Raw genomic sequence first — 18526 nt, 5'->3', positions numbered from 1 at the left:
GGCGGGCAATCATCTCGCTCAGCGGGATGGTGTCGCAGTGCTCCAGCGCGCCGTCGGTGAAACGTGCTCGCGTGAAAGATACCGACGACGCAGCTGCCGGCGATGGCAGCTGTCAAGGCCCGCCAGACTCGTTGGCATCCTCTTCTCCGAAAATCGCGAAGCGTGATAAGGCCTCACGGCGCGCGTCTTCATGAGGCTCACCTCCGCGGGGACGCAAGTGCCCCCAGGCGATCAGATATGAGCAAGCCGAGTCCCCACCGCCGCATGCGCAGCCACGGCTTGGTGAGCGAGCGAAGAAGATTGTTCGTCTTGACGCATGAGCAGTCTTGGCAACACGAGTACTTATATTCCTGTTTAATACTATACTATTACCTAGTATCGTATGCATTGAAGCTTTGATAGACAAGATTTTGAGATTTTCTGCCTTTCGTGCACCCTGGTCGAGACGTTCATAACGGTACTTGTACTACTTGCAGCAATATGTTCATGCATAATTATTCATTACTAAATAAGTAGTGGGCATCATTATGTGTTGATATAAAAGTTTGTTGCGGTAGTTCTTGATCGCTGCAACCTCAGGCGAATCGCTTAGGCGACGACTTCGTCTGCCACAACTCGCATGGCGTGAATGCCGGAGCTGAGCCCGATGATGTTGGACTCGTCAATCCGGAGCACAGTGCCGCCGTATTTGCCGTCAATGGCCCAAGTGTTGACCTGCACGTACTTGCCGTCTTCGTACTGCGGGAGAAGCGCGATTTCTTGATACACGATTGTGTCTTGGTCCCATTTGCCGGCCGTCGCGCTAATGAGCTGGTGCTGGCGTCATAAATAGAGACGTTCGCACCCGTGCGGCCCATCACGGGCTTGGCTACGTAGCCACCAACATACGTCGCCACTGCAGCTTCATCGAAAGACGCGCGGAGGAGGTACGAGTTCTCTGGTGCCAGCTGCGAGAGGATTGGAAGGATCGCCTTGGAGCTTGGAAGTACGGTCCAGAGCGGCTCAAAGACGCGGACGTCGTCGTGCAGCATGACGTCCATGACCTGCACGCGCTTCTGTGGCGCTTCGAGCGACGCCTCAAACTGGGAGATGACGGTTTGCCACGCCCACGTCTTCCAGACGTTGCGTATTTCACGGCCATTGGCATCGACGATGGCGCCGTTGGACCACGAGAGGCTGTCGACGCCGACAACAAGAACGCAGTCGATACCGGCGGCCTGCGCGGCCGACATCATGTACATCGAGTGGTATCGCTCTTCGTGGTCGTCATCGCAAAGCAAGTGGAGAATTCCATCCACGTTTTTGCCCTTCCACGCGTCGACGAGCTGAGAGAATAGCGTCGTGCTCGAGCTGCGACCAATCGAGTCGACGCCAGCGGCACGCGACCACTCATCCTGCGTGTGGCCGCATTCAAAGAGACACGACGCCGAGTCAGCGTTGTACTCGTACACTTTGATACCGTCTTCTGTCAAGGCAAAGTCGAAGCGCCCGGACACTATGTCGCGCTTGCTACAGTACAAACTGCGTATGAGACCACGGACGCCAGTCGAGGCGATTTGTACTTGTCACGGAACGAGCGCTGGATCTTGGGCCAGAGCGCCGATGGAATGTGGAAGAAGGGCGCCATCTCGGCCTCATGCGCCAGTACATACGCAGTGGCCTCGAAGAAGAGCTCGTGAAGCGACGTCGTTGCCGCTTCAATACCCGCTTGGCCCGACTCGCTAAGCGTGTAATAGCTCGACGTCTCGTTTGCCGTCAAATGCGTGCCGTACTGCTCCTGGAACACGGGCACGTACGGCTTGGAGGCGTCAAGCCACGGCGAATTGGCGCCCGACGGCGGGATCTGCACTGTGCGCACAGCGAGGTCGTGCTTGTAGCTGTTGGGCAGCTTGGCGACGGTCTTGGCCTTCGCGGGCGTCGTCACGGGCGTTGGTATTACCACCATCTTCAAGTAGTTGCGACTGCGGAGGAGGGCTCGGATGGTGCTATTGCGACTTGGCAAATGCCACTCCCGCCGCCCTGGGCAGCGGAACGAGGACCGAATTCGTACAGGTTCGAGTGGCCGTACGTACAGCGCCGTGCGTCCATCCATAAGCCTATAAAATCTAAGATGCCCAATACATTTCGTACATGTACAGAGTGCTGTACGGCTTTGTACGTCTGTAACTTGAGAATTGTATACTTCGACCGTGCCCTTTCTACTTTAGTGTGTTGGAGGAAGTGTACACCCTAAGTGTACGGTCGTACAAGAGTACGAATACTTACGATGGCATAAAGCGTACATTGAATGTATAATGCTTGCACGTCTGATTTGCTACTATTATTCGATCCATTGATAAGCTTGGTATTTGTATGCTGAAGTAGCGAGGCCATCGGGAGAGTGTTCTTTGCGACCCAAATCGTAGTTCGAAGAAAATCGACCTCTGCGAAAGCCTGCGCAGTCTGCAGCGCGATCGTGTCGTCTTCATGACAAGTAGTTCTTTGGTGCGACTGCAAGCAATGAGGTAATATGCCACAGCGCTACTTGCGGTTCACTGCCTGCGGTTTGGCTTTGCCAAAACGACATCACGTGTATTCTACTTGCCTCTGGTCCATTTCTGAAACCTATAAACTTCAGTTTCCGTTTTCACAAGTCGCGCTGATTTATACACTACTAGTACCATTGAACTAGTACTGATTTTAACTGCGGTGCAGCAGCTCGGTGCAGCGCAAAGTGGGCTTTCATAGCTTCAGTGAGCTGTGTCAGAGTTGGATCCCTTGTCGCGTTTCGCGCCACCAAAGGACAGGACCTGTTTTCGGCAGCCATCACTTGCGCTAGATAATTGTCCAACTGCGTGAACACGATCGTTCTCGCCATGACCACGGTTGCAAACCAAGAAGCCACGACTGCTACTTCAGGTACAAACGAGCCCGCACATCTTCAGGTACAAACGAGCCCGCACATCTGTGTCCTCGTTTTGGCCAAGCGTCACTTTTGCAAGCTTTCAGGTGGGGAGCGTCGCTGTTGGATACTAGTACGTCGTCAAGCTCAACCCCGGGTCCTCTCTGCAGCCCCGGCTACAACCTATGAGCGTGGCGCCGACTGAACGGCTAGCCCTTGAGCTGCGCCGACTTGTTGCACTTGCCTTGGTGATAGTACTTGATTCGCATCGCACGAAGGATTCTACTCATTGATGGGTGGCGCTAAAGTTTAGGCTACGCGACAATGCATGTATAGCTGTGCTTCGAAGACCGTGTGCAGCTCGCAAGGTCAATGAATTGCATGCGCAAGGCCGTCAAATGTGCACCGTTTTTTCGTTTTAGTTAGTCGTTCTCTGGATATTAGTCGGTCGGATAACATATCCGTATCCGGATGACCTCATGCTGGTTCGTTGATTGTGTGGCAGCGCGGCTAGGAAGTACGCGGACGAGGCAGCCATGCACCTCATGAACCTTACGCTCCAAGAGGGCGGCGCGATCACGCACGCCGTCTACGGTAACTTCTGCGGAACGAAGAGCCAAGACATCGTATGCAGCGGCGGCTCGTCGCTTCGGCTGCTGCAGACGCAGGCGGCAACGGACCCGGCGACCATCAAGCAGCTCACGACGGTGCACAGCGTCAACGTCTTTGGTGTCATCCGGTCGATCCTGCCCTTTCGCCTCACGGGCGGTACGAAGGACTACCTCGTCGTGGGTACGGACTCGGGCAAGATCACGGTGCTCGAGTTCATGGTCGAGTCTTCGTCGTGGGAGGTGCGCCACTCGGAAACGTTCGGGAAGACGGGCTGCCGCCGCATTACACCCGGCCAGTACCTCGCAGCCGACCCCAAGGGTCGCGCTATCATGATCGGCTCGGTAAGCAACATGCTTGTTGCACCGGTCGAGGCCAACACCGCGATTGTAGATTGAGAAGCAAAAGCTCGTGTACATCATGAACCGCGACGCGTCGAACCGCCTCACCATCTCGAGCCCGCTTGAGGCTCACCGCTCGCACGCGATCCATTTCGACATGATTGGCGTCGACGTGGGCTTCGAGAACCCGATCTTCGCGACGCTCGAAATCGACTACTCGGAGCACGACAGCGGTAGCGTCCCAGCTTCCGAAGCTGTCAAGACCCTCGTGTACTACGAACTTGACTTGGGCTTGAACCACGTGACACGGCGGTGGAGCGAGCCCGTGGAGCGCTCCGCCAACAAGCTCATCGCGGTGCCAGGCGGCTCGGAGGGCCCCGGCGGTGTCTTGGTTTGCTCCGAAGGCTGGATCACGTACAAGAACGAGGGCCACGCTCAGGTAGAATTGTTTTTTCATTTGCAGACTGGTCATGTCCGAGGTGGTAGATCCCCTGTCGCATCCCGCAGCGTTTCCAGCGCACAGACACGAACGGCCCTGCAATTCGCGGCGATGTCTTGATTGTCGCGACAGCGACGCACAAGCAGCGTGATCTCTTCTTCGTCATTGTGCAGTCGGAGCTCGGCGACTTGTACAAGGTGACGTTGACGTACAACGGTTCAGAGGTCTCGACCGTGAAGATCAAGGTTCGCATCTTGCTTCCTTCAGCACTAGTCTTACAGAGAACGCATAGTTTTTCGACACGCTGCCGACAGCCAACGCGCTCTGCATCACGAAGACGGGGTTTCTCTTTTCTGCGAGCGAGTTTTCAACGCACTATTTGTGCCAGTTCCAGTCCATTGGCGACAACGACGACACTGCCGAGTGCGTTTCGTTCCAGGAGTACTACCCGAGCTTCCACTTGCGTCGACTGACGAACCTTGCGGTCGTTGACACGATCGACAGCCTCTCCCCGATCACGCAGCTCCTTGTGCGCACCTTCCTTTGTATAGCCCCACATTTCTCACGATAGCATCGGTAGGTGGATGATTTGGCGAACGAAAACACGCCGCAAATGTATGCGCTCTGCGGCCGCGGCAATCGATCGAGTCTCCGCGTGCTTCGACACGGGCTCAGCGTCACGGAGGTTGCAGCGTCGCCACTGCCTGGTGTCGCCAAGGCGGTGTGGTGCCTGAAGCAAAGCGAAGCCGACGCGACGCACAAGTACATTGTCGTATCGTTTGAAGACGCCACGCTCGTCTTGGTATGCGATATATCTCGCTCGAGTGGCGGCTGAAAACAAGCATGTAGGAAGTCGGCGACAGTGTTGAGGAGGTGACCAACACGGGTCTCGCCAAAGACGTTGGGTCGCTCATGGTCGTCGTACTTGCAGACGACTCGATGGTACAGATCCATCGCAACGGCTTCAACCACGTGCGCCAGTACCAGCGCGTGACGCAGTTCAAGGCTCCCGGCAAGAAGGTTTAGCTTCTAATGACGACGCGCAACCGATCTTAATGGGCATTCATAGGTCATCGAGCGCTGCACCGCGAACGGACGGCAGGTGGTGCTGAGCATGGCGGGCGGCACGATCATCTATTTTGAGCTGAGCCCGACAGGCGAGCTGGTCGAGAAGGGTCGCACGGAACTTCTTGGCGACATCTCGTCACTCGACGTGGGCGAGGTGCCAGAGGGGCGACAACGCTTTCCCTTCCTCGCTGTTGGCAGCTACGACGGCAATGTGCGCATTTTGAACTTGGACCCGAACAACCTCTTTGCGGACCAGACCTTGCTCGCGATGCCGGGGTCGCATCCTCATTCGTTGTGCTTCTCTCTCTTGCAGTTTGAGCCGCACGCGGACGCCAATGGTGGTCATGCGCTTTTCCTCTCGATCGGCCTCGAGAACGGCGTGATGCAGCAGTCGCGCATCGACCCGCTCACGGCCAAGGTTCTCGACACGCGCACGCGTTTCCTTGGCACCGATCCCGTCAAGCTGTTTCGCGTCCTCGTGCAGGGCAAGCGCGCAGTCCTTGGTCTGAGCTCGCGCTGCTGGCTCTCGTACTTCCATGGCGCGCGGCGACAGCTCACACCGCTCTCGTGTGAGCCGCTGGCGTACGCAAGCGTCTTTGTCTCAGAGCAGTGCCCCGAAGGCATCGTGGCCGTCGCGCAGGACGAGCTCAAGATTCTGACGCTCGACGCCCTCGGCGACGTCTTCAACCAACAGACGATCTCGCTCAAGTACACGCCACGGAAAGCAATTGTACATCCGCTCACGCGCCGGCTTTTGATCCTGGAAGCCGACCACAATGCTCTCAACGATGCGCAAAACGGTGCGCGTTTCGCTCTAGTACATAGCTTTCTGATGCTGACACTGTCTTGTAGCCAGCGTGGGCTTCGAAACCGCGGCGCCGTCTCGCCCCGTGAGCCCCGATGACGACGATGAAGAGGACGACTTGCAAGCTAACTTGCTCTTCCTGCACCCACCGATCCCGCAAGCCCCGGGTACATACATCCTACCTGCGAGTCGATGATGGTACTGATAGAGATGTAGGTGCGTGGGTCTCGCAGCTTCGCATCGTGGACCCAATGTCGCTCGAGACGCTCGTGTGCCACCCATTTGACCAAAACGAGCGCGCGCTGAGCCTCAGCACCTGCGTCTTTCACGATCGTGGTGGTGAAACCTTTCTCGTCGTCGGCACGGTCAAGAACATGCAGCTGCACGCGCCAACCAGTGATGCGACGGGCTATCTGCGCGTCTACCGGCTCATGGACGCAACGCTCGTGCTTGTGCACGTCACCGAGCTTGACGGCATCCCGTATACGATGTGTGAGTTCCAGGGCCGGCTTCTCGTTTCGCTCGGCAAGACGCTGCGCATCTACGACCTCGGGAAGAAAAGATGCTGCGCAAGTGCGAGAACCGGACGTTTCCCAGCATCCTCATTGGCCTCACGACCGCGGGGTCGCGCATTTACTACTCGGACGCGCAAAGCTCGTTCCACTACGTGCGCTACCGCAGCGAGGAGAACCAGCTCGTGCTATTCGCCGATGACTTTGTCCCTCGTGCGGTTACGGCATCGGCGCTTCTTGACTACGACACGATGGCCGGCGGCGACAAGTTTGGCAACATTTTTGTGACGCGGCTTCCGTCCGAAGTCTCGGACGAGGTTGAGAACCCATCGGGAAACCGTATTCTCTGGGACGCGCACCACGGCGCGCCAAACAAGGTCGAGCAAGTGTGTCAGTTCCACGTCGGCGAGGCAATCACGAGCATGGTGCGCACGCGCCTCGTGCCCGTGGGCATGGAGGCAATCGTGTACACGACAGTCATGGGCCGCATTGGCGCGCTCATCCCATTCAGCTCGCGCGAGGACATTGACTTTGCGACGCATCTCGAGATGTACATGCGTCAGGAGGCGCCGCCACTCTGCGGCCGCGACCACCTAAGCTACCGGTCGTACTTCATTCCAGTGAAAGACGTGGCCGATGGCGACCTCTGCGACCAGTTTGGTGCGCTGCCGAATGACAAGCAACTCAAGGTTGCGCAGGACCTCGACCGCACGCCGCTCGAAGTGCTCAAGAAGCTCGAAGACATTCGCAACCGCCTGCTCTAGGTCAACAACGACATAACGAGCGTGTATTTGCATATCAATCGCTTTAATGTGTGAAACCGAAAGTCTGATACTCCTCTGATCCACAATGATTGCTCACCTCGGCGTATAATTGGCGGAATTTTTCTTAATTTTGCTCTGTTTCGCACGCTGATTGGATGAATCGAAGGCGCGTGATCTCCTCTACGATTGGCTCTTTGCGGCGATCGAATCCGAGCTGTGGTCGAGGAGAAATTGCAACTTGAAGCTCGTGCGTCGGTCTGGGAATCCTGGTTTTTTTACGTCCACGCCCTCAGTTCTCAATTTGCCTCGCAGCCACTGCGTCAACGTCTTCCTCTACACCCAGCCCATGTCCCACAACATCGCACGCACGCCAGCGGCCCTCACAGACAAGCGTGTGAGTCATCGAAACCTTACCGACGTCGAGCGCTGCGGTGTCTACCAGCAGCTGCTGGAGATGACGACGGGCGGCGTCCTGAGATGCACGGCCTTCCAAGAAGTCGCCGTCAAGTATGCATGCCACCTGGGCACCGTAAAGCGCATCTGGAACAGAGGACAAGCGGCCATCAAGGCGGGCAGTCCCGCGGCCGTCGTTGCGTCCAGAATTCGCGGTATGTCCTCTACAAGTCGATTTTTTATCGCTTGGTGGGAGTATAAATTGTGACGGTTGTACTGGATTAGGAAATTCTGGTCGCAAAGCCGTGCGCTCGCATGACGCCATCAAGGCGGCGATCATGGCCGCCCCTCACAACAAGCGCCAGACGTACCGGTCGATGGCGGCGCAGACCAACATCCCCATGACGACCCTTATACGGCACAAGAAGGCGACACCCAGCCTCAGGGCTCGCCCGAGCACCATTAGCCCCCTTTTGACCGATGTCAACAAGGCGTCACGGCTGGCGTGACGCCTTGCTGACATCGGTCAAAAGGGGTCGAGACTCTTACACCAGCGCGTTAGCTCAGTTGGATCAACGCCTTGGAGTGGAAGCTCGCATGGAGGACCAGTTGACGGGAAATTCAACAGAAGAAGTACTCGAGGCAGAGGAATAAAATACATTAAATTTGTTGCCACCTTTATCAATTCTAGCAGGTCAATACAAAAATCAAGATGTCGATTTCGACCAAAGTATACTTTAATCAAGTATAAATCCCTTTGAGCAATCATTGTGGATCAGAGTAGTAACAAATCGACGAGGTAGTATAGCAGCAAACTGGCTTGTGCACCTTGAAGGCTGGTGGACTTTCGACACAGTGGCAAGCGCAATGAAAAGATGAATCGAGGTTGTCGCCATCTTGTAGCACGTAGTGTCTGCTAGCATTCATGCTTCCTTTAGCGGCGGAAAAAGTGCGAGTTTGTGTGAAGCTCGTAGTTTATCAAGATTTTAAGCGGCAATCGTGATCTCGATAGCTCCGTACGTCGTTGGAGCACCGCTAGTTGACTTGTTAGCGTCGTCGCAACTCGTCGGGCTTGCCGCAGCCGAAGAGGTGGCTTGGATAGTGCGTACTGCGTCTTTGATAGGGGACAGCAGTGGGGTGTCCTGGACCTTAGCGTCTACGCGGCTCTGGATGATGGAGGCGGTCGCCTCGAGGCCCCAGAGTGTCCACTGGTGCTGTTTGTGCTCAAGGATGCGACCCTTGATAACGTGCTGGAGAAACATGAGCGCGAGCAAAAATGTGAGCAAAAGAAGCATCGAGTGCAGCACTGTGTGGAGACGGATGTACTCGAAGACGAGAGCGCACGCGAGGAGCGGCACAAAGTAGTAAAATACGTTGGCCGTCGCCGCCCGGCGGTCGCATGCAAGGCGATGCTGTTCCGCGAATGCTGTTTCTTCTGTCGCGTCGGCCGTGTCGATAGGGAACTTGTCGTAGAAGCCGCTTGGCAGCAAGTCAAAGAGGCTCGTCCAGAGGACTGCCATGATAAGCCAGAAAACGAGCATGTCTTGGAGCGGTGTCGGGTGCGGTGGTGTACTGTTGCAGGGATTTGGAAATGGCGAAGTGTAGAGGGGTCCAATCTTTCGCCTCGTCCGCCTTCTCCCGCAGAGAGCCAATTTACGTGTCACGGTAGTCCAATCAAAATTTGGGCTCAAGGTCCTATACATCGTTCCAGGTCATATATGGTTCCAGGTGCTTGATCTCGAGCTTGCGCGCATCGGATTCTATGTACAACTGGAATATGTGCTGATCCAACCGTGCCTAGAGTGGCCCTGTTCTACCTACCTACTAGTACATGCGTTTGTGAGCAGGACACCAGCTACTTTACTACGCCATAATGACAAAACAATGCACCAGCTGCCTCTGCTGAGCATACTGAGGACTATTATTCAAGCAGTTCATGCCGACGCATTGCGCATTGAGAGCACTGGGCCCTCTGTCGCAGTCCCGAGTGCAATAGACCGTGAATAATCGAGTGCCAAGAGTTAAACGCGCTACGCTAAACTCGTCGTGCTGGTTGAACGTTACGCAATTAAGATCTTATGGATTTGCATTTGCCAAACGACGGAGAAGAAGCGATGGACGGTACGAGGGCCTCGCCTGCGATCGCATCTATCTCATATATACGTAGAGCGGATCAAGCGTCTGGCGCCAAGCATCACGATCAGGTACGGCTGCAAACATTGGTCTCGAGATTCTCACCGCCCAGCAGCGAGTGCCCCTCGGAGGTCTTTTGCACCCGCTTCTCGCCGGACGGGTCTCTTCTCGCCGCAGGCTGTGGTGACGGTGCCATTCGCGTACACTTCAGCGTCGATATTGTGCGGGCTAAGCGAACGTAGATTTTCAACGTCGCCAATGGGGCGCTTGCATACACACTAATGCAGCCGCACCACAACTACGGTTTTGGCATGCCGTGCACTGCCCTGCGCTTTCGCCCGCTCACGAGCAGCTCCAAGACCAAGAATGTGCTTCTCGCCGTGAGTACGCCAGAACATATTTTGCTCACGTCGAAATCTTGGTCTCACATATCTATAGACTCGAACGGGTCGGTCGAGCACTGGCATATTACGTCTGGCAAGTGCTTGCATGCGATCACCGACGAGCAAAACCAGCTGTATGCGCTCGACTACCGCCCTGACGGCGCCATGTTTGCTACGTCCGGCAAAGACCACACGGTGCGGCGACGATGACTGGTCTAACGGGCTGAAAATTCTGCGCCTGCAGATCCGTGTGTATGACGAAGCGACCAAGACCGAAGTGCTAAGCATGAAAGGCGGGTGGGTAACCGCCCTGAGATTTTATGCCACTCATGCCTCATCCTAGTCACGGCACGCTCACGGCCGGTCACAGCAACCGCGTCTTCTCCGTCAAGTTCCATCCCGTTGATGAGAATACTATTGTCTCGGGAGGCTGGGACAACACGGTGCAGATTTGGGACACCCGCGCGGGGCACTCTGTGCGGGGTATCTATGGTCCACACATTGCCGGTGCGTGATTTCATTTTACGACGCCGGTTGACAGCGGCACCTACCTTCTACCTAGGCGACGCCATCGACATCAACGCCAAGAATGAAATTCTCACGGGCTCATGGCGCCCCGAAAACCCGCTTGAGCTCTGGGACTATGGCAGCGGGAAACGGTTCGCGGCGATTCCGTGGAACCAAAGTGCGCTCAAAGGCGAGCCGTGCTTCCTTTACGCCGCACAGTTCTCCAAAGACCCGCGTAGCCGCCTTATCGCTGCGGGTGGCAGCGGTTCGAATGAAGGCAAGGTGTTTGACCACGATGTCAGCAACAAGGTATTCACTTTTATACGACAGTATGCGTATTGTAACTCGGGTAGCTCGTGGGCACCGTCGCAGGGCTCAGCCGCGGTGTCTTCACATTGGACTTTGGGCCATCTGGCGACAAACTTGCCCTCGCCGGCGCCGACGCAGCGATTCGTATCATCGATATTTATGACTTCGTGCCGGGCGAGAAGGGCCGGGAACGCCCCGTGACCCCGTCGATCAAGTACACACCAACAACGACAGAGGAATTGCAACTAATGACAACGTTAGGAATGCACCACTCACGCCGTCGCTCGATGCAGCTCCGACGGGACTTCGGTCGCCCAAGGCGACTCGCGGCCCGCCTCCGGCAGCCAACGTACTCGGTGTGCACAAGTAGGAACATGCGTCGAACGGGGACGCTGCACTGTACAAACCTGTGATCGCTCAATAAACAAAACATCGGTGACTACTCGGGAGTTGATCAACATATTTATTTGGATGTTTCATGGTCACGCCACGACGCAAGATCGAGCGACGTCACATCGTCGGCAGGCGCGACCACGCTCTGCAGGTACGTGGCGAGATGCAAGAGCTCTGCGTCCCGCGTCGCAGCCTCCTACACACGGACAGATGTGCGGGCATAAGTAAGAGGATTGGAATGTGTCGTACGTCAGTGCAGTCGTAGCGCGTAATCGGAATGCCGTTGCGCGGGTTCAAGTTGAAGTTATGAGGCAGATCATCGACATGTACCGTGTTGCGTGCGTGCCACAGACCGGGAAAGTGGCTCCATATGATCTCAAGCGCCTTGACTTTGCTCTTACGCTTCTTTGTCGTTGAATCATCCATCGAGGAGTGGTAGCTAAACATGTTTGTCTTGTCCAGGATAAAGTTGATGCGGTAGTCTACAAGTGTGTTTGTTTGATGAAAACAAATGGGATGTCATGTACCTGGCGTCGTGAGCATGCCAAGCTCTGTGAGCTTAATCTCGATCCACTTCCACGACGTCTGCGACCAAATACACACGTCGAAATGCGACCACACGGCGCTCAAGAATGTGTGCATAAACGGCCGCATGAACCGACTGCTCGGAATGCCATTGCCCTTTGTCGCGCTACGTTCTCATTTCTCGCACGCGCGCCGAATTGCAGCGACATGATGTACCTTATATCCATGAGGGTATGATCAAGGTCGAGTACGAGCAGTTTCTTGGACGGACGGGGCGGGTGCATGACATGGATCTGCGCCGTTGCAATGGCGCTCGCGAGGGCAAGGTTGTTCTCTTTTGCCTACGAAACCCCGTAGCATTTGTTTTCTTGGGAGCTCCGAGCCTACGCTGTGCCATTGCGCCGAGGTGGGCGCAAACGCGCAGTTAAAGTCGGAAAAAACGGGCGGTAGGGCGCAAGCCGGAAGGGCATCTGGGTCCACAAACACTTCGCTTTCCTTGGTACCAATGAGCATGAACTTTTGCGGGTGCTTGAGAGTCATGTCGCCAAGGCGTACGTTGTCGCCAGCTACGGCAACACCTTTATAATCTCATCTTGCAGGGCGGGGTGCCATCTACATACCTGGCCTTCCATGGACGTTCAGACCGACGAGCTTCTGCCGCGCAGGCTGGATACCCGTGATGGCCTGGATGCGCTGCTTGACATCAAGGATCGTCGCCGATGGCCCCACGTCCAGGCGCATCTCTTCCTTCTTCCACTTACCCACGAGCGTGATGGTGGCGGTCTTGGCCTCGTCGTCAGCCATCTCTCCCAGTGCTGTTGAGATTTTGTTGGGAAATGCAACTGGTGTAGCATCATTCTATTTTCTACAATTTGAAATAGTATGAAGCCTCTAAACCTGGCTTAGTAAAAGGGTATGATACCGTCGTACACTATATGAGGCTTGTCCCCTCGCTCCAAATTGAAAGATTGCATCGTCGAAGCGTTGAACATCATGTCGTTCTCACGTACAAGTGTAGCTAGCTGCACGGGTGATGGATCGTCAAGACTTTTCTCCATAGAAGCAGCTCCTGCCTCGTGTCTGAGCCACTATCCTTGTATTGTATTACCTGTGCTGAAACGCGACAAGGTTTTATTATCTGCTGCGCCTTGTTAATGTGGAGTGGTAAAAGTATAAATTTACGACTACAGAATGTGCTTGTGGTCCGGGTGCTGCGCCTTCCACGATGCCTTACTCGTCAGAAGCACCTTGGAGTTGGCGTCCCAAGACTTCATGCCGCGTGTGATGGCGAGGTCCACTTGCGACCAGTTGTTCCGCAGGTCTGGAAGCGTACACACATGACCAACCTTCGGTTGCCCGCAGCGCCCGCACTTGTACGACTTGCGGTTCCCCGCGTCTTCAGCGGCAGCATTTTCTTCGCGAAGGTTCAACGCGATCTGGGCCATGTCCATGGAGAGGCCCGTGGAGCGGTTGCTACCGCGCTGCTTTCGCGGTGGAGGTGGCTTCTTTTCTTCCATGCTCAGTAAGTCTGTGAACGATGCGGCCACTACGCCATGGTTGTCGCAGGTGCACGACGGGACATTGGATTGAACGTGTGGTACCTGGATTGTGCTGGAACTGGCGAAGCTGCTGCGCGTGATGAAGCAAGTTGTCGGGGTTGCTCAAATGACGTTCATGGCGGATTTTGTGCTTCAGGTCCATGACGTTCTCTTGCAGTTGATGCGCATGGAACGTCTGTGCAAGCTCTACACAAAAGTCAGTTCATTGTGATTCATCGCAGCGACGGTCATACCTGTGTGTTGTTGCACGGGCTCGTTTGCAGGCAGAAAGTCGCGCAAGATATTTTCGACTTCAGCGTCGTCGACAAAGCTCATGCCCGCCCAGCTTCCGTGTGGGTTGTTAGACTGCGAAAATGGCATGGGCTCCGGCTATACAGGACACCGTTAAGCGAAGGTAAGCATTAGCACCATCTCGCGCGTACGATCGTGAGCTCTATGTTTCCGTGAGACGTTGGCTCTGGGTGCAGCGGCGGCATATCGCTGATGGAGAAAATCCCTGTTGGCGGCGCAAACGCCGGCGGCGGCACAAAGTGGTTGAAGAAGTCGGGGTTGGACTTGTGACGCTTGTGACCGCTGGGACGCGAGTAGGAGGTGCGATCGCAGGCTGCGTTGCCGTCGGGCAGCATGTTGAAGTCGAGGTTGAGCCCTGCGAACAGATTGTCTCCCATTGCGGCGTCGTCTTTGCCGTCGTCGGCCGCGGCCAAAATGCTGAATCCACGCCGAATAATCGGGGCGAAGCGTATCCGGATAGTTCAGTCGGCTTCTCAACTGATGCCGACTGACGATCGACTAACTAAATAGCCGACTACGGCCGTACGGTGGCTGAGATCGCACGAGGCTGCGCTAGACAAGAGCCAGGCATTTCGATAGCCAGGAGCCCTCGCATTGAATACGATAATAAGACGTTGTCTGCTTTTTATATCGAGACAACTAAACGGTATCTTTGGCGTGGTGTCCTCCATGTAGCGGGTACATGGGGGCTGCCGGCAGCCCGTAGAGACACCGACGGACACGCTTTCACTTGAGGCGCCCGTCGTGACGCTCGAGCAGCCGCCGTTTGCGCCGCGTTCTCGAGCAAGCTCCATCTCCAGCACTCGCTACTGAGCGCCCAAGCCATGCGTCTCGACGACCCATGGCAGCTAGACTATCTATCTATACACGCGACGTAGTCATTCGGCTTGCGCCATCCTCACGCCGCAACCACAACTGCTCAGTCTAGCCGCCGCCGTTTGGTCACATCTCCCTTGATGTAAAAGATAAAGATGTATGTGCCCTTGATAACGGTAATGCTCGCCTCGATAACCAGTTCACACAGTAGGCAATAAACTTTGTTTAGTTAGTCGATTACCTATGTTCAGTCGGTCGAGAGAGACACACTCGAGGACTTGAAAGATCGGGCGGTCAAGATGCACAGTGCGATCGTGACGACCGAGAAAGGTCACGTGCTCCTCGCGCGGTACTTTCACGCGACGACGACCGAAGAGAAGCGTGTGTATGAGCAAGCACTCTTCGGAGCTGTGCCGTGGCCTGCGCTCGCGTCAACTGAGTCGGCTACCGGCGACGCTGCGTTCTTGGCTGTGTGCGACAGCCAGTACGTTGTGTACCGCAAACTTGGGGACCTCGTGTGGTTCCTAGCCGGTGGTCTGGAATATGACGAGCTTACTTGTTCGTCCCGAAGCATATATGATCGCGCGAGTTGATCTCGACGTCCTACTAGTGCACGACACACTCGTCACGATCCAGGCCGTCGCTGCCACCCACATGGAGAAGCGTTGCACGGAAGCGCTCTTTCTTGCTCATCACTCGAAGATTGTTGTCGCACTTGACGACATGGTCCATGAGGTAGCATGCGACGCTTGAAACGCTGGGCGTATGAGGCGACTAGGGTCATCTCGATACGACAGAGGTGCAAAGTGTGCTGCAGATGACGAAGCTCAAGCCATATCCAACCAGGGTTTGATTTGCACGAATCACGTGTATATATAATAGTCCGCTACCACTCTAATCACAATGAAAGATCTTGTATGCCGGGAGTGAGCGATTTCTATGCGTCGTGGCCCGGGTGCTGCGCAACCCATTTCGACTTGACCGTGAGTATACGCCATTCGTTTGTGTTCGACGACGACGTCTCGCTCTGGCACGACGAGTCCATCATGCTCTTGATTGACGTGCAAATGTGCCCGCTCTTGGGTTGCCCGCACTGCCGGCACTTGTACTCCTACGTTGACATGAGTGCAATACATGAAGCTTCATTGAAGACCCACCCGTTTTTCCCGACGCTCGCTGCCATCGGCTGTGCTGCTGCTGGGCGAGTTGGGCACCGATCGGATGTTAACGGCCTCAAAAGTTGAGGACAAACCTGAGCTCAAGGCCGGGCTCGCGGGCATCGGTGGCTGCATGTGACCCATGTCGCCACCAGGGTACATCATGCCCGGGTATAAGTTGTACTAGTGGATCATCGTGAGATAACGTTATCGTGTGCGTCAGAATCATACCATTGGGGGAGGCGCCATGGACATGCCCATTTGGAGTGGTGACATCGATCCCATGGCCATCGGGTTGTGCACCGGTGACGTCGGAGGGAAGCCCAGGGGAGTGCCACCCGCAAGAGGCGAGCCTGGAAAAAAGCCCGGGTTGGGTTGCTGAAGCATCTGCGCAAAGTTGGACGAGAGGTGCGAGAGGTCGACCGAGTTGTTGTACATGTGGCGGTGGCCGTGGTTCGGCGGCGCCATAATAGGGAGAAGCTCCGGAATTGGGTTCGGCTCCATGTCGTCTTCTTCCTGTTTGAGGGGCGTGTACGGGATCGGCTCCGGAATTTCCGTCGGAACGAGAAGCACTGGAGGCATCGAGAGGTCGAGACCAAGGCCTCGAATCGTCTCGGCTTTCGCTGTGGGTGTCACAAACGTCGTGGTCGTCGGCTCCTTTGAGGCGCGGGGAGAGTAGAAGTCTTGCATGAAGTCCTCGACTTGGTTGTTCACGGCGGCCATGTCGATCTTGTCTTCGGGTGGCCGAGGGTAGAAGTCGAGGTTTTGCGATCTCCGCTTTTGGAAGCTGATGCTGGGCTTTCGCTTAAGCACATGCGGTCGCGTCACCTGCGACTTGGCTTGTGAGGGCGGCGGAGGCGGCTTAACCTCGACGACAATGGGATCGTCGAGGAAGGGGTCATCGTTGTATGAGATACCGCCGCTTGAGATGTCGAGGAGGTCCGAGAACGTGAGGTTGCTTCCCATTTCATTAAGAGCGTCCGCGCTGGGGCCCGTCGTTGCCATCGCCACTTTCCTGGGAATGGCAGGAGCAAGAGCGAAATGGTCATCCGGATGTTTGCCCGGAAGCGTCTCATACAAAATGAAATTGCTTTCGAGGACGCGTCCGGATAAACTGGCCCAATCAGCAGCAAGTCTAAACTCACCCACCAACGTCGGCGGAGTGCACAACCGGTCAAAGGGAGGAGCTGATCGAGATTCGCGTCGACTACCACGGATTGCACCAGAAGGCGTCAGCTAAAGGCGTCAATGGCATCGCGAGTAGTACACTCGCATGATTCTTGGAGCGACACTTGTAGCCGTGGGCTGTTGACGGGAGCAGTGTCTATTGCTCCTCAGCTGGACGACGCGAAGAAACTGATGCAGCGCTTGCGGCTCGCATAGAAAAGCCATAGAGACTTGGGTGGTCGACTTGGTACAATAATGATTAATTTGGTGTCTACAGGTTTACTAACTTCGGCTGCTACTTTCTCCTTCGATCGGATATGTTCTACACTACAATGAACGAGTGCTCGGTCAACTTTAAGACTCAGCACGACCGCGACCGCTTTCCAATGGGCGGCTGCGTTGGCTCGGGGAGGCTGCGCTTCATGGTGGCGTCTTCTGCGACGGACGGCGGTGACGATGTGCTGCGAACGACCACTGCGTTAAGTTCGCACGGAAACCGCTTCGCGTCTTGCGACTTGAGGGGCACGAGCGTCACATGCACAATCGTGCTGAGCGTGTCGCCGTCCAATACAGCGTCCATGACGTTGGGTGTGTTCAGGAGCGCGTCGGGTAGCACGACTGCTGTGTTAATGCCTCGGATTGCAAAGCTACCGTTAACTTCCTTTGGGAATTGGTGGCGGCACGTCGGGCAGGTGCTACGAAGCTCCAGCCAAGGCGCAAGGCAGGCTTCGTGGAATATGTGACCGCAAGCCACGCGTACGGCCACGCCGTCCTCGAGGCTCTGCATGCAGACAGTACAGTCGCCGTCCGTGGCGAGTGGTGCGATCTGCTCGAGACGCATCGCTTTTTTGGCGGGCGTGCTGTGCTTGAGGTACGGCACAACGTAGCTCGTGATGAAGGTGACCCACGCTGGTGTGTGCAGCATCGCGACGATTTCCGAGAGACGCGAGGCAGCCGGCACCGTGTACTTGAGGCTCATGCGCACGTGCAGCGAGGCCATGTCGCTTGCGAGATACGCTGGAAGACCAAGAATAATGCTACGACGAAGGACCCGCGATGAGTGGAAGCTTACAAGAAAGAAGGGATGCGACATGTACAACGGCCTGTCTGGCCGGTCTGACTCGTGTCTTTACAAGTGGCATATATATGCTCCCCAGTGCTGCTACGAGCGAAGAGTATCTCCCCAGTGCTGCTCTTGTTGCTGTTGTAGGGACGGGGTTGGGTGGATCGAAGCGTCATAGTCAAATTGCCGCTTGCCAGTGGTGAGTGGACGGAATGTGCGAAATGCCATACCTCGTGCCACTCTGCGCGTCCGGCGCCTGCACCTTGTTTGCTTGTGCGAAGGGACGTCCCTCGTTTGATGTAAACGTATCGTGCGCGACATGCATCCTACATACATTGTGGTCGCCCCCAGAGCTGCGTTGGCGTCACCACTGCGTGAGTGTGTACAGTGTAATGACTCAGCGTGACAAAC

General features: G+C 55.8%; 10 protein-coding genes across 10 annotated transcripts; 4 read left to right on the top strand and 6 right to left on the bottom strand.

Moving 5' to 3' along the window:
* Positions 1 to 475: 475 nt before the first annotated feature.
* Positions 476 to 2005, bottom strand: SPRG_04413 (hypothetical protein). Its single transcript, XM_012343338.1, has 2 exons — positions 1563 to 2005; positions 476 to 1509 (listed from the first exon to the last, which is right to left on the bottom strand). Exons 1-2 carry the CDS (start codon positions 1943 to 1945, stop codon positions 576 to 578), a joined length of 1317 nt encoding a protein of 438 aa, XP_012198728.1. The 5' UTR covers positions 1946 to 2005; the 3' UTR covers positions 476 to 575.
* A 1374-nt stretch (positions 2006 to 3379) lies between these two features.
* On the top strand, positions 3380 to 7497 carry SPRG_04412 (hypothetical protein). Its single transcript, XM_012343337.1, has 9 exons — positions 3380 to 3834; positions 3884 to 4270; positions 4318 to 4515; positions 4563 to 4799; positions 4851 to 5072; positions 5120 to 5290; positions 5340 to 6138; positions 6191 to 6310; positions 6360 to 7497. Exons 1-9 carry the CDS (start codon positions 3418 to 3420, stop codon positions 6941 to 6943), a joined length of 3135 nt encoding a protein of 1044 aa, XP_012198727.1. The 5' UTR covers positions 3380 to 3417; the 3' UTR covers positions 6944 to 7497.
* Positions 7498 to 7711: 214 nt separating this feature from the next.
* Positions 7712 to 8431, top strand: SPRG_04411 (hypothetical protein). The gene is made up of 2 exons (XM_012343336.1): positions 7712 to 8027; positions 8098 to 8431. The coding sequence occupies exons 1-2, from the start codon at positions 7766 to 7768 to the stop codon at positions 8319 to 8321; spliced, it is 486 nt and encodes a 161-aa protein (XP_012198726.1). The 5' UTR covers positions 7712 to 7765; the 3' UTR covers positions 8322 to 8431.
* A 317-nt stretch (positions 8432 to 8748) lies between these two features.
* Positions 8749 to 9478, bottom strand: SPRG_04410 (hypothetical protein). The gene has a single exon (XM_012343335.1). The coding sequence runs from the start codon at positions 9351 to 9353 to the stop codon at positions 8799 to 8801; it is 555 nt and encodes a 184-aa protein (XP_012198725.1). The 5' UTR covers positions 9354 to 9478; the 3' UTR covers positions 8749 to 8798.
* Positions 9479 to 9893: 415 nt separating this feature from the next.
* SPRG_04409 (hypothetical protein) lies at positions 9894 to 11603 on the top strand. Its single transcript, XM_012343334.1, has 10 exons — positions 9894 to 9933; positions 9980 to 10016; positions 10061 to 10145; positions 10188 to 10329; positions 10384 to 10523; positions 10573 to 10625; positions 10672 to 10835; positions 10891 to 11144; positions 11189 to 11358; positions 11406 to 11603. The coding sequence occupies exons 1-10, from the start codon at positions 9927 to 9929 to the stop codon at positions 11512 to 11514; spliced, it is 1161 nt and encodes a 386-aa protein (XP_012198724.1). The 5' UTR covers positions 9894 to 9926; the 3' UTR covers positions 11515 to 11603.
* On the bottom strand, positions 11589 to 12872 carry SPRG_04408 (hypothetical protein). Its single transcript, XM_012343333.1, has 6 exons — positions 12683 to 12872; positions 12450 to 12628; positions 12279 to 12403; positions 12065 to 12228; positions 11787 to 12019; positions 11589 to 11733 (listed from the first exon to the last, which is right to left on the bottom strand). The coding sequence occupies exons 1-6, from the start codon at positions 12864 to 12866 to the stop codon at positions 11608 to 11610; spliced, it is 1011 nt and encodes a 336-aa protein (XP_012198723.1). The 5' UTR covers positions 12867 to 12872; the 3' UTR covers positions 11589 to 11607.
* A 309-nt stretch (positions 12873 to 13181) lies between these two features.
* On the bottom strand, positions 13182 to 14327 carry SPRG_04407 (hypothetical protein). Its single transcript, XM_012343332.1, has 4 exons — positions 14044 to 14327; positions 13855 to 13990; positions 13664 to 13807; positions 13182 to 13608 (listed from the first exon to the last, which is right to left on the bottom strand). The coding sequence occupies exons 1-4, from the start codon at positions 14287 to 14289 to the stop codon at positions 13247 to 13249; spliced, it is 888 nt and encodes a 295-aa protein (XP_012198722.1). The 5' UTR covers positions 14290 to 14327; the 3' UTR covers positions 13182 to 13246.
* Positions 14328 to 15027: 700 nt separating this feature from the next.
* On the top strand, positions 15028 to 15653 carry SPRG_04406 (hypothetical protein; the record flags this gene model as incomplete). Its single annotated transcript, XM_012343331.1, has 2 exons — positions 15028 to 15286; positions 15339 to 15653. 2 exons carry the CDS (start codon positions 15028 to 15030, stop codon positions 15479 to 15481), a joined length of 402 nt encoding a protein of 133 aa, XP_012198721.1. The 3' UTR covers positions 15482 to 15653.
* SPRG_04405 (hypothetical protein) lies at positions 15559 to 16903 on the bottom strand. Its single transcript, XM_012343330.1, has 3 exons — positions 16117 to 16903; positions 15886 to 16068; positions 15559 to 15839 (listed from the first exon to the last, which is right to left on the bottom strand). The coding sequence occupies exons 1-3, from the start codon at positions 16888 to 16890 to the stop codon at positions 15666 to 15668; spliced, it is 1131 nt and encodes a 376-aa protein (XP_012198720.1). The 5' UTR covers positions 16891 to 16903; the 3' UTR covers positions 15559 to 15665.
* A 387-nt stretch (positions 16904 to 17290) lies between these two features.
* SPRG_04404 (hypothetical protein) lies at positions 17291 to 18052 on the bottom strand (the record flags this gene model as incomplete). The annotated part of the gene is made up of 1 exon (XM_012343329.1): positions 17291 to 18052. One exon carries the CDS (start codon positions 18050 to 18052, stop codon positions 17414 to 17416), a length of 639 nt encoding a protein of 212 aa, XP_012198719.1. The 3' UTR covers positions 17291 to 17413.
* Positions 18053 to 18526: the final 474 nt, after the last annotated feature.

Source organism: Saprolegnia parasitica (assembly GCF_000151545.1).
Source record: "Saprolegnia parasitica CBS 223.65 unplaced genomic scaffold supercont2.13, whole genome shotgun sequence".
NCBI lineage: Eukaryota > Oomycota > Saprolegniomycetes > Saprolegniales > Saprolegniaceae > Saprolegnia > Saprolegnia parasitica.
This window is presented reverse-complemented; position numbering and strand designations above follow the sequence as displayed.

Bases quoted from the DNA above. Each gene is read 5' to 3' on its own strand.
- SPRG_04413 (XM_012343338.1), bottom strand. From the start codon at position 1,945: ATGGTGGTAATACCAACGCCCGTGACGACGCCCGCGAAGGCCAAGACC. The intron at 1,510-1,562 runs GTACAAATCGCC...TTTGTACTGTAG, and splicing joins CAGCGCTCGTTCCGTGACAA to CAAGCGCGACATAGTGTCCG.
- SPRG_04408 (XM_012343333.1), bottom strand. From the start codon at position 12,866: ATGGCTGACGACGAGGCCAAGACCGCCACCATCACGCTCGTGGGTAAG. The intron at 12,404-12,449 runs GTAGGCTCGGAG...GGGGTTTCGTAG, and splicing joins CCTCGGCGCAATGGCACAGC to GCAAAAGAGAACAACCTTGC. The intron at 11,734-11,786 runs GTACGACACATT...GTCCGTGTGTAG, and splicing joins CGCGCTACGACTGCACTGAC to GAGGCTGCGACGCGGGACGC.
- SPRG_04411 (XM_012343336.1), top strand. From the start codon at position 7,766: ATGTCCCACAACATCGCACGCACGCCAGCGGCCCTCACAGACAAGCGT. The intron at 8,028-8,097 runs GTATGTCCTCTA...GTACTGGATTAG, and splicing joins CGTTGCGTCCAGAATTCGCG to GAAATTCTGGTCGCAAAGCC.
- SPRG_04405 (XM_012343330.1), bottom strand. From the start codon at position 16,890: ATGGCAACGACGGGCCCCAGCGCGGACGCTCTTAATGAAATGGGAAGC. The intron at 16,069-16,116 runs GTATGATTCTGA...ATGATCCACTAG, and splicing joins CCATGGCGCCTCCCCCAATG to TACAACTTATACCCGGGCAT. The intron at 15,840-15,885 runs GTGGGTCTTCAA...ATGTCAACGTAG, and splicing joins GCGAGCGTCGGGAAAAACGG to GAGTACAAGTGCCGGCAGTG.
- SPRG_04412 (XM_012343337.1), top strand. From the start codon at position 3,418: ATGCACCTCATGAACCTTACGCTCCAAGAGGGCGGCGCGATCACGCAC. The intron at 4,516-4,562 runs GTTCGCATCTTG...GAGAACGCATAG, and splicing joins TCTCGACCGTGAAGATCAAG to TTTTTCGACACGCTGCCGAC. The intron at 4,800-4,850 runs GTGCGCACCTTC...TAGCATCGGTAG, and splicing joins CCCCGATCACGCAGCTCCTT to GTGGATGATTTGGCGAACGA.
- SPRG_04410 (XM_012343335.1), bottom strand. From the start codon at position 9,353: ATGCTCGTTTTCTGGCTTATCATGGCAGTCCTCTGGACGAGCCTCTTT.
- SPRG_04409 (XM_012343334.1), top strand. The intron at 10,017-10,060 runs GTACGGCTGCAA...ACCGCCCAGCAG, and splicing joins GCGCCAAGCATCACGATCAG to CGAGTGCCCCTCGGAGGTCT. The intron at 10,626-10,671 runs GTGGGTAACCGC...GCCTCATCCTAG, and splicing joins GTGCTAAGCATGAAAGGCGG to TCACGGCACGCTCACGGCCG.
- SPRG_04407 (XM_012343332.1), bottom strand. From the start codon at position 14,289: ATGGGAGACAATCTGTTCGCAGGGCTCAACCTCGACTTCAACATGCTG. The intron at 13,991-14,043 runs GTACGCGCGAGA...TGTCCTGTATAG, and splicing joins GAAACATAGAGCTCACGATC to CCGGAGCCCATGCCATTTTC. The intron at 13,808-13,854 runs GTATGACCGTCG...ACTTTTGTGTAG, and splicing joins GCCCGTGCAACAACACACAG to AGCTTGCACAGACGTTCCAT.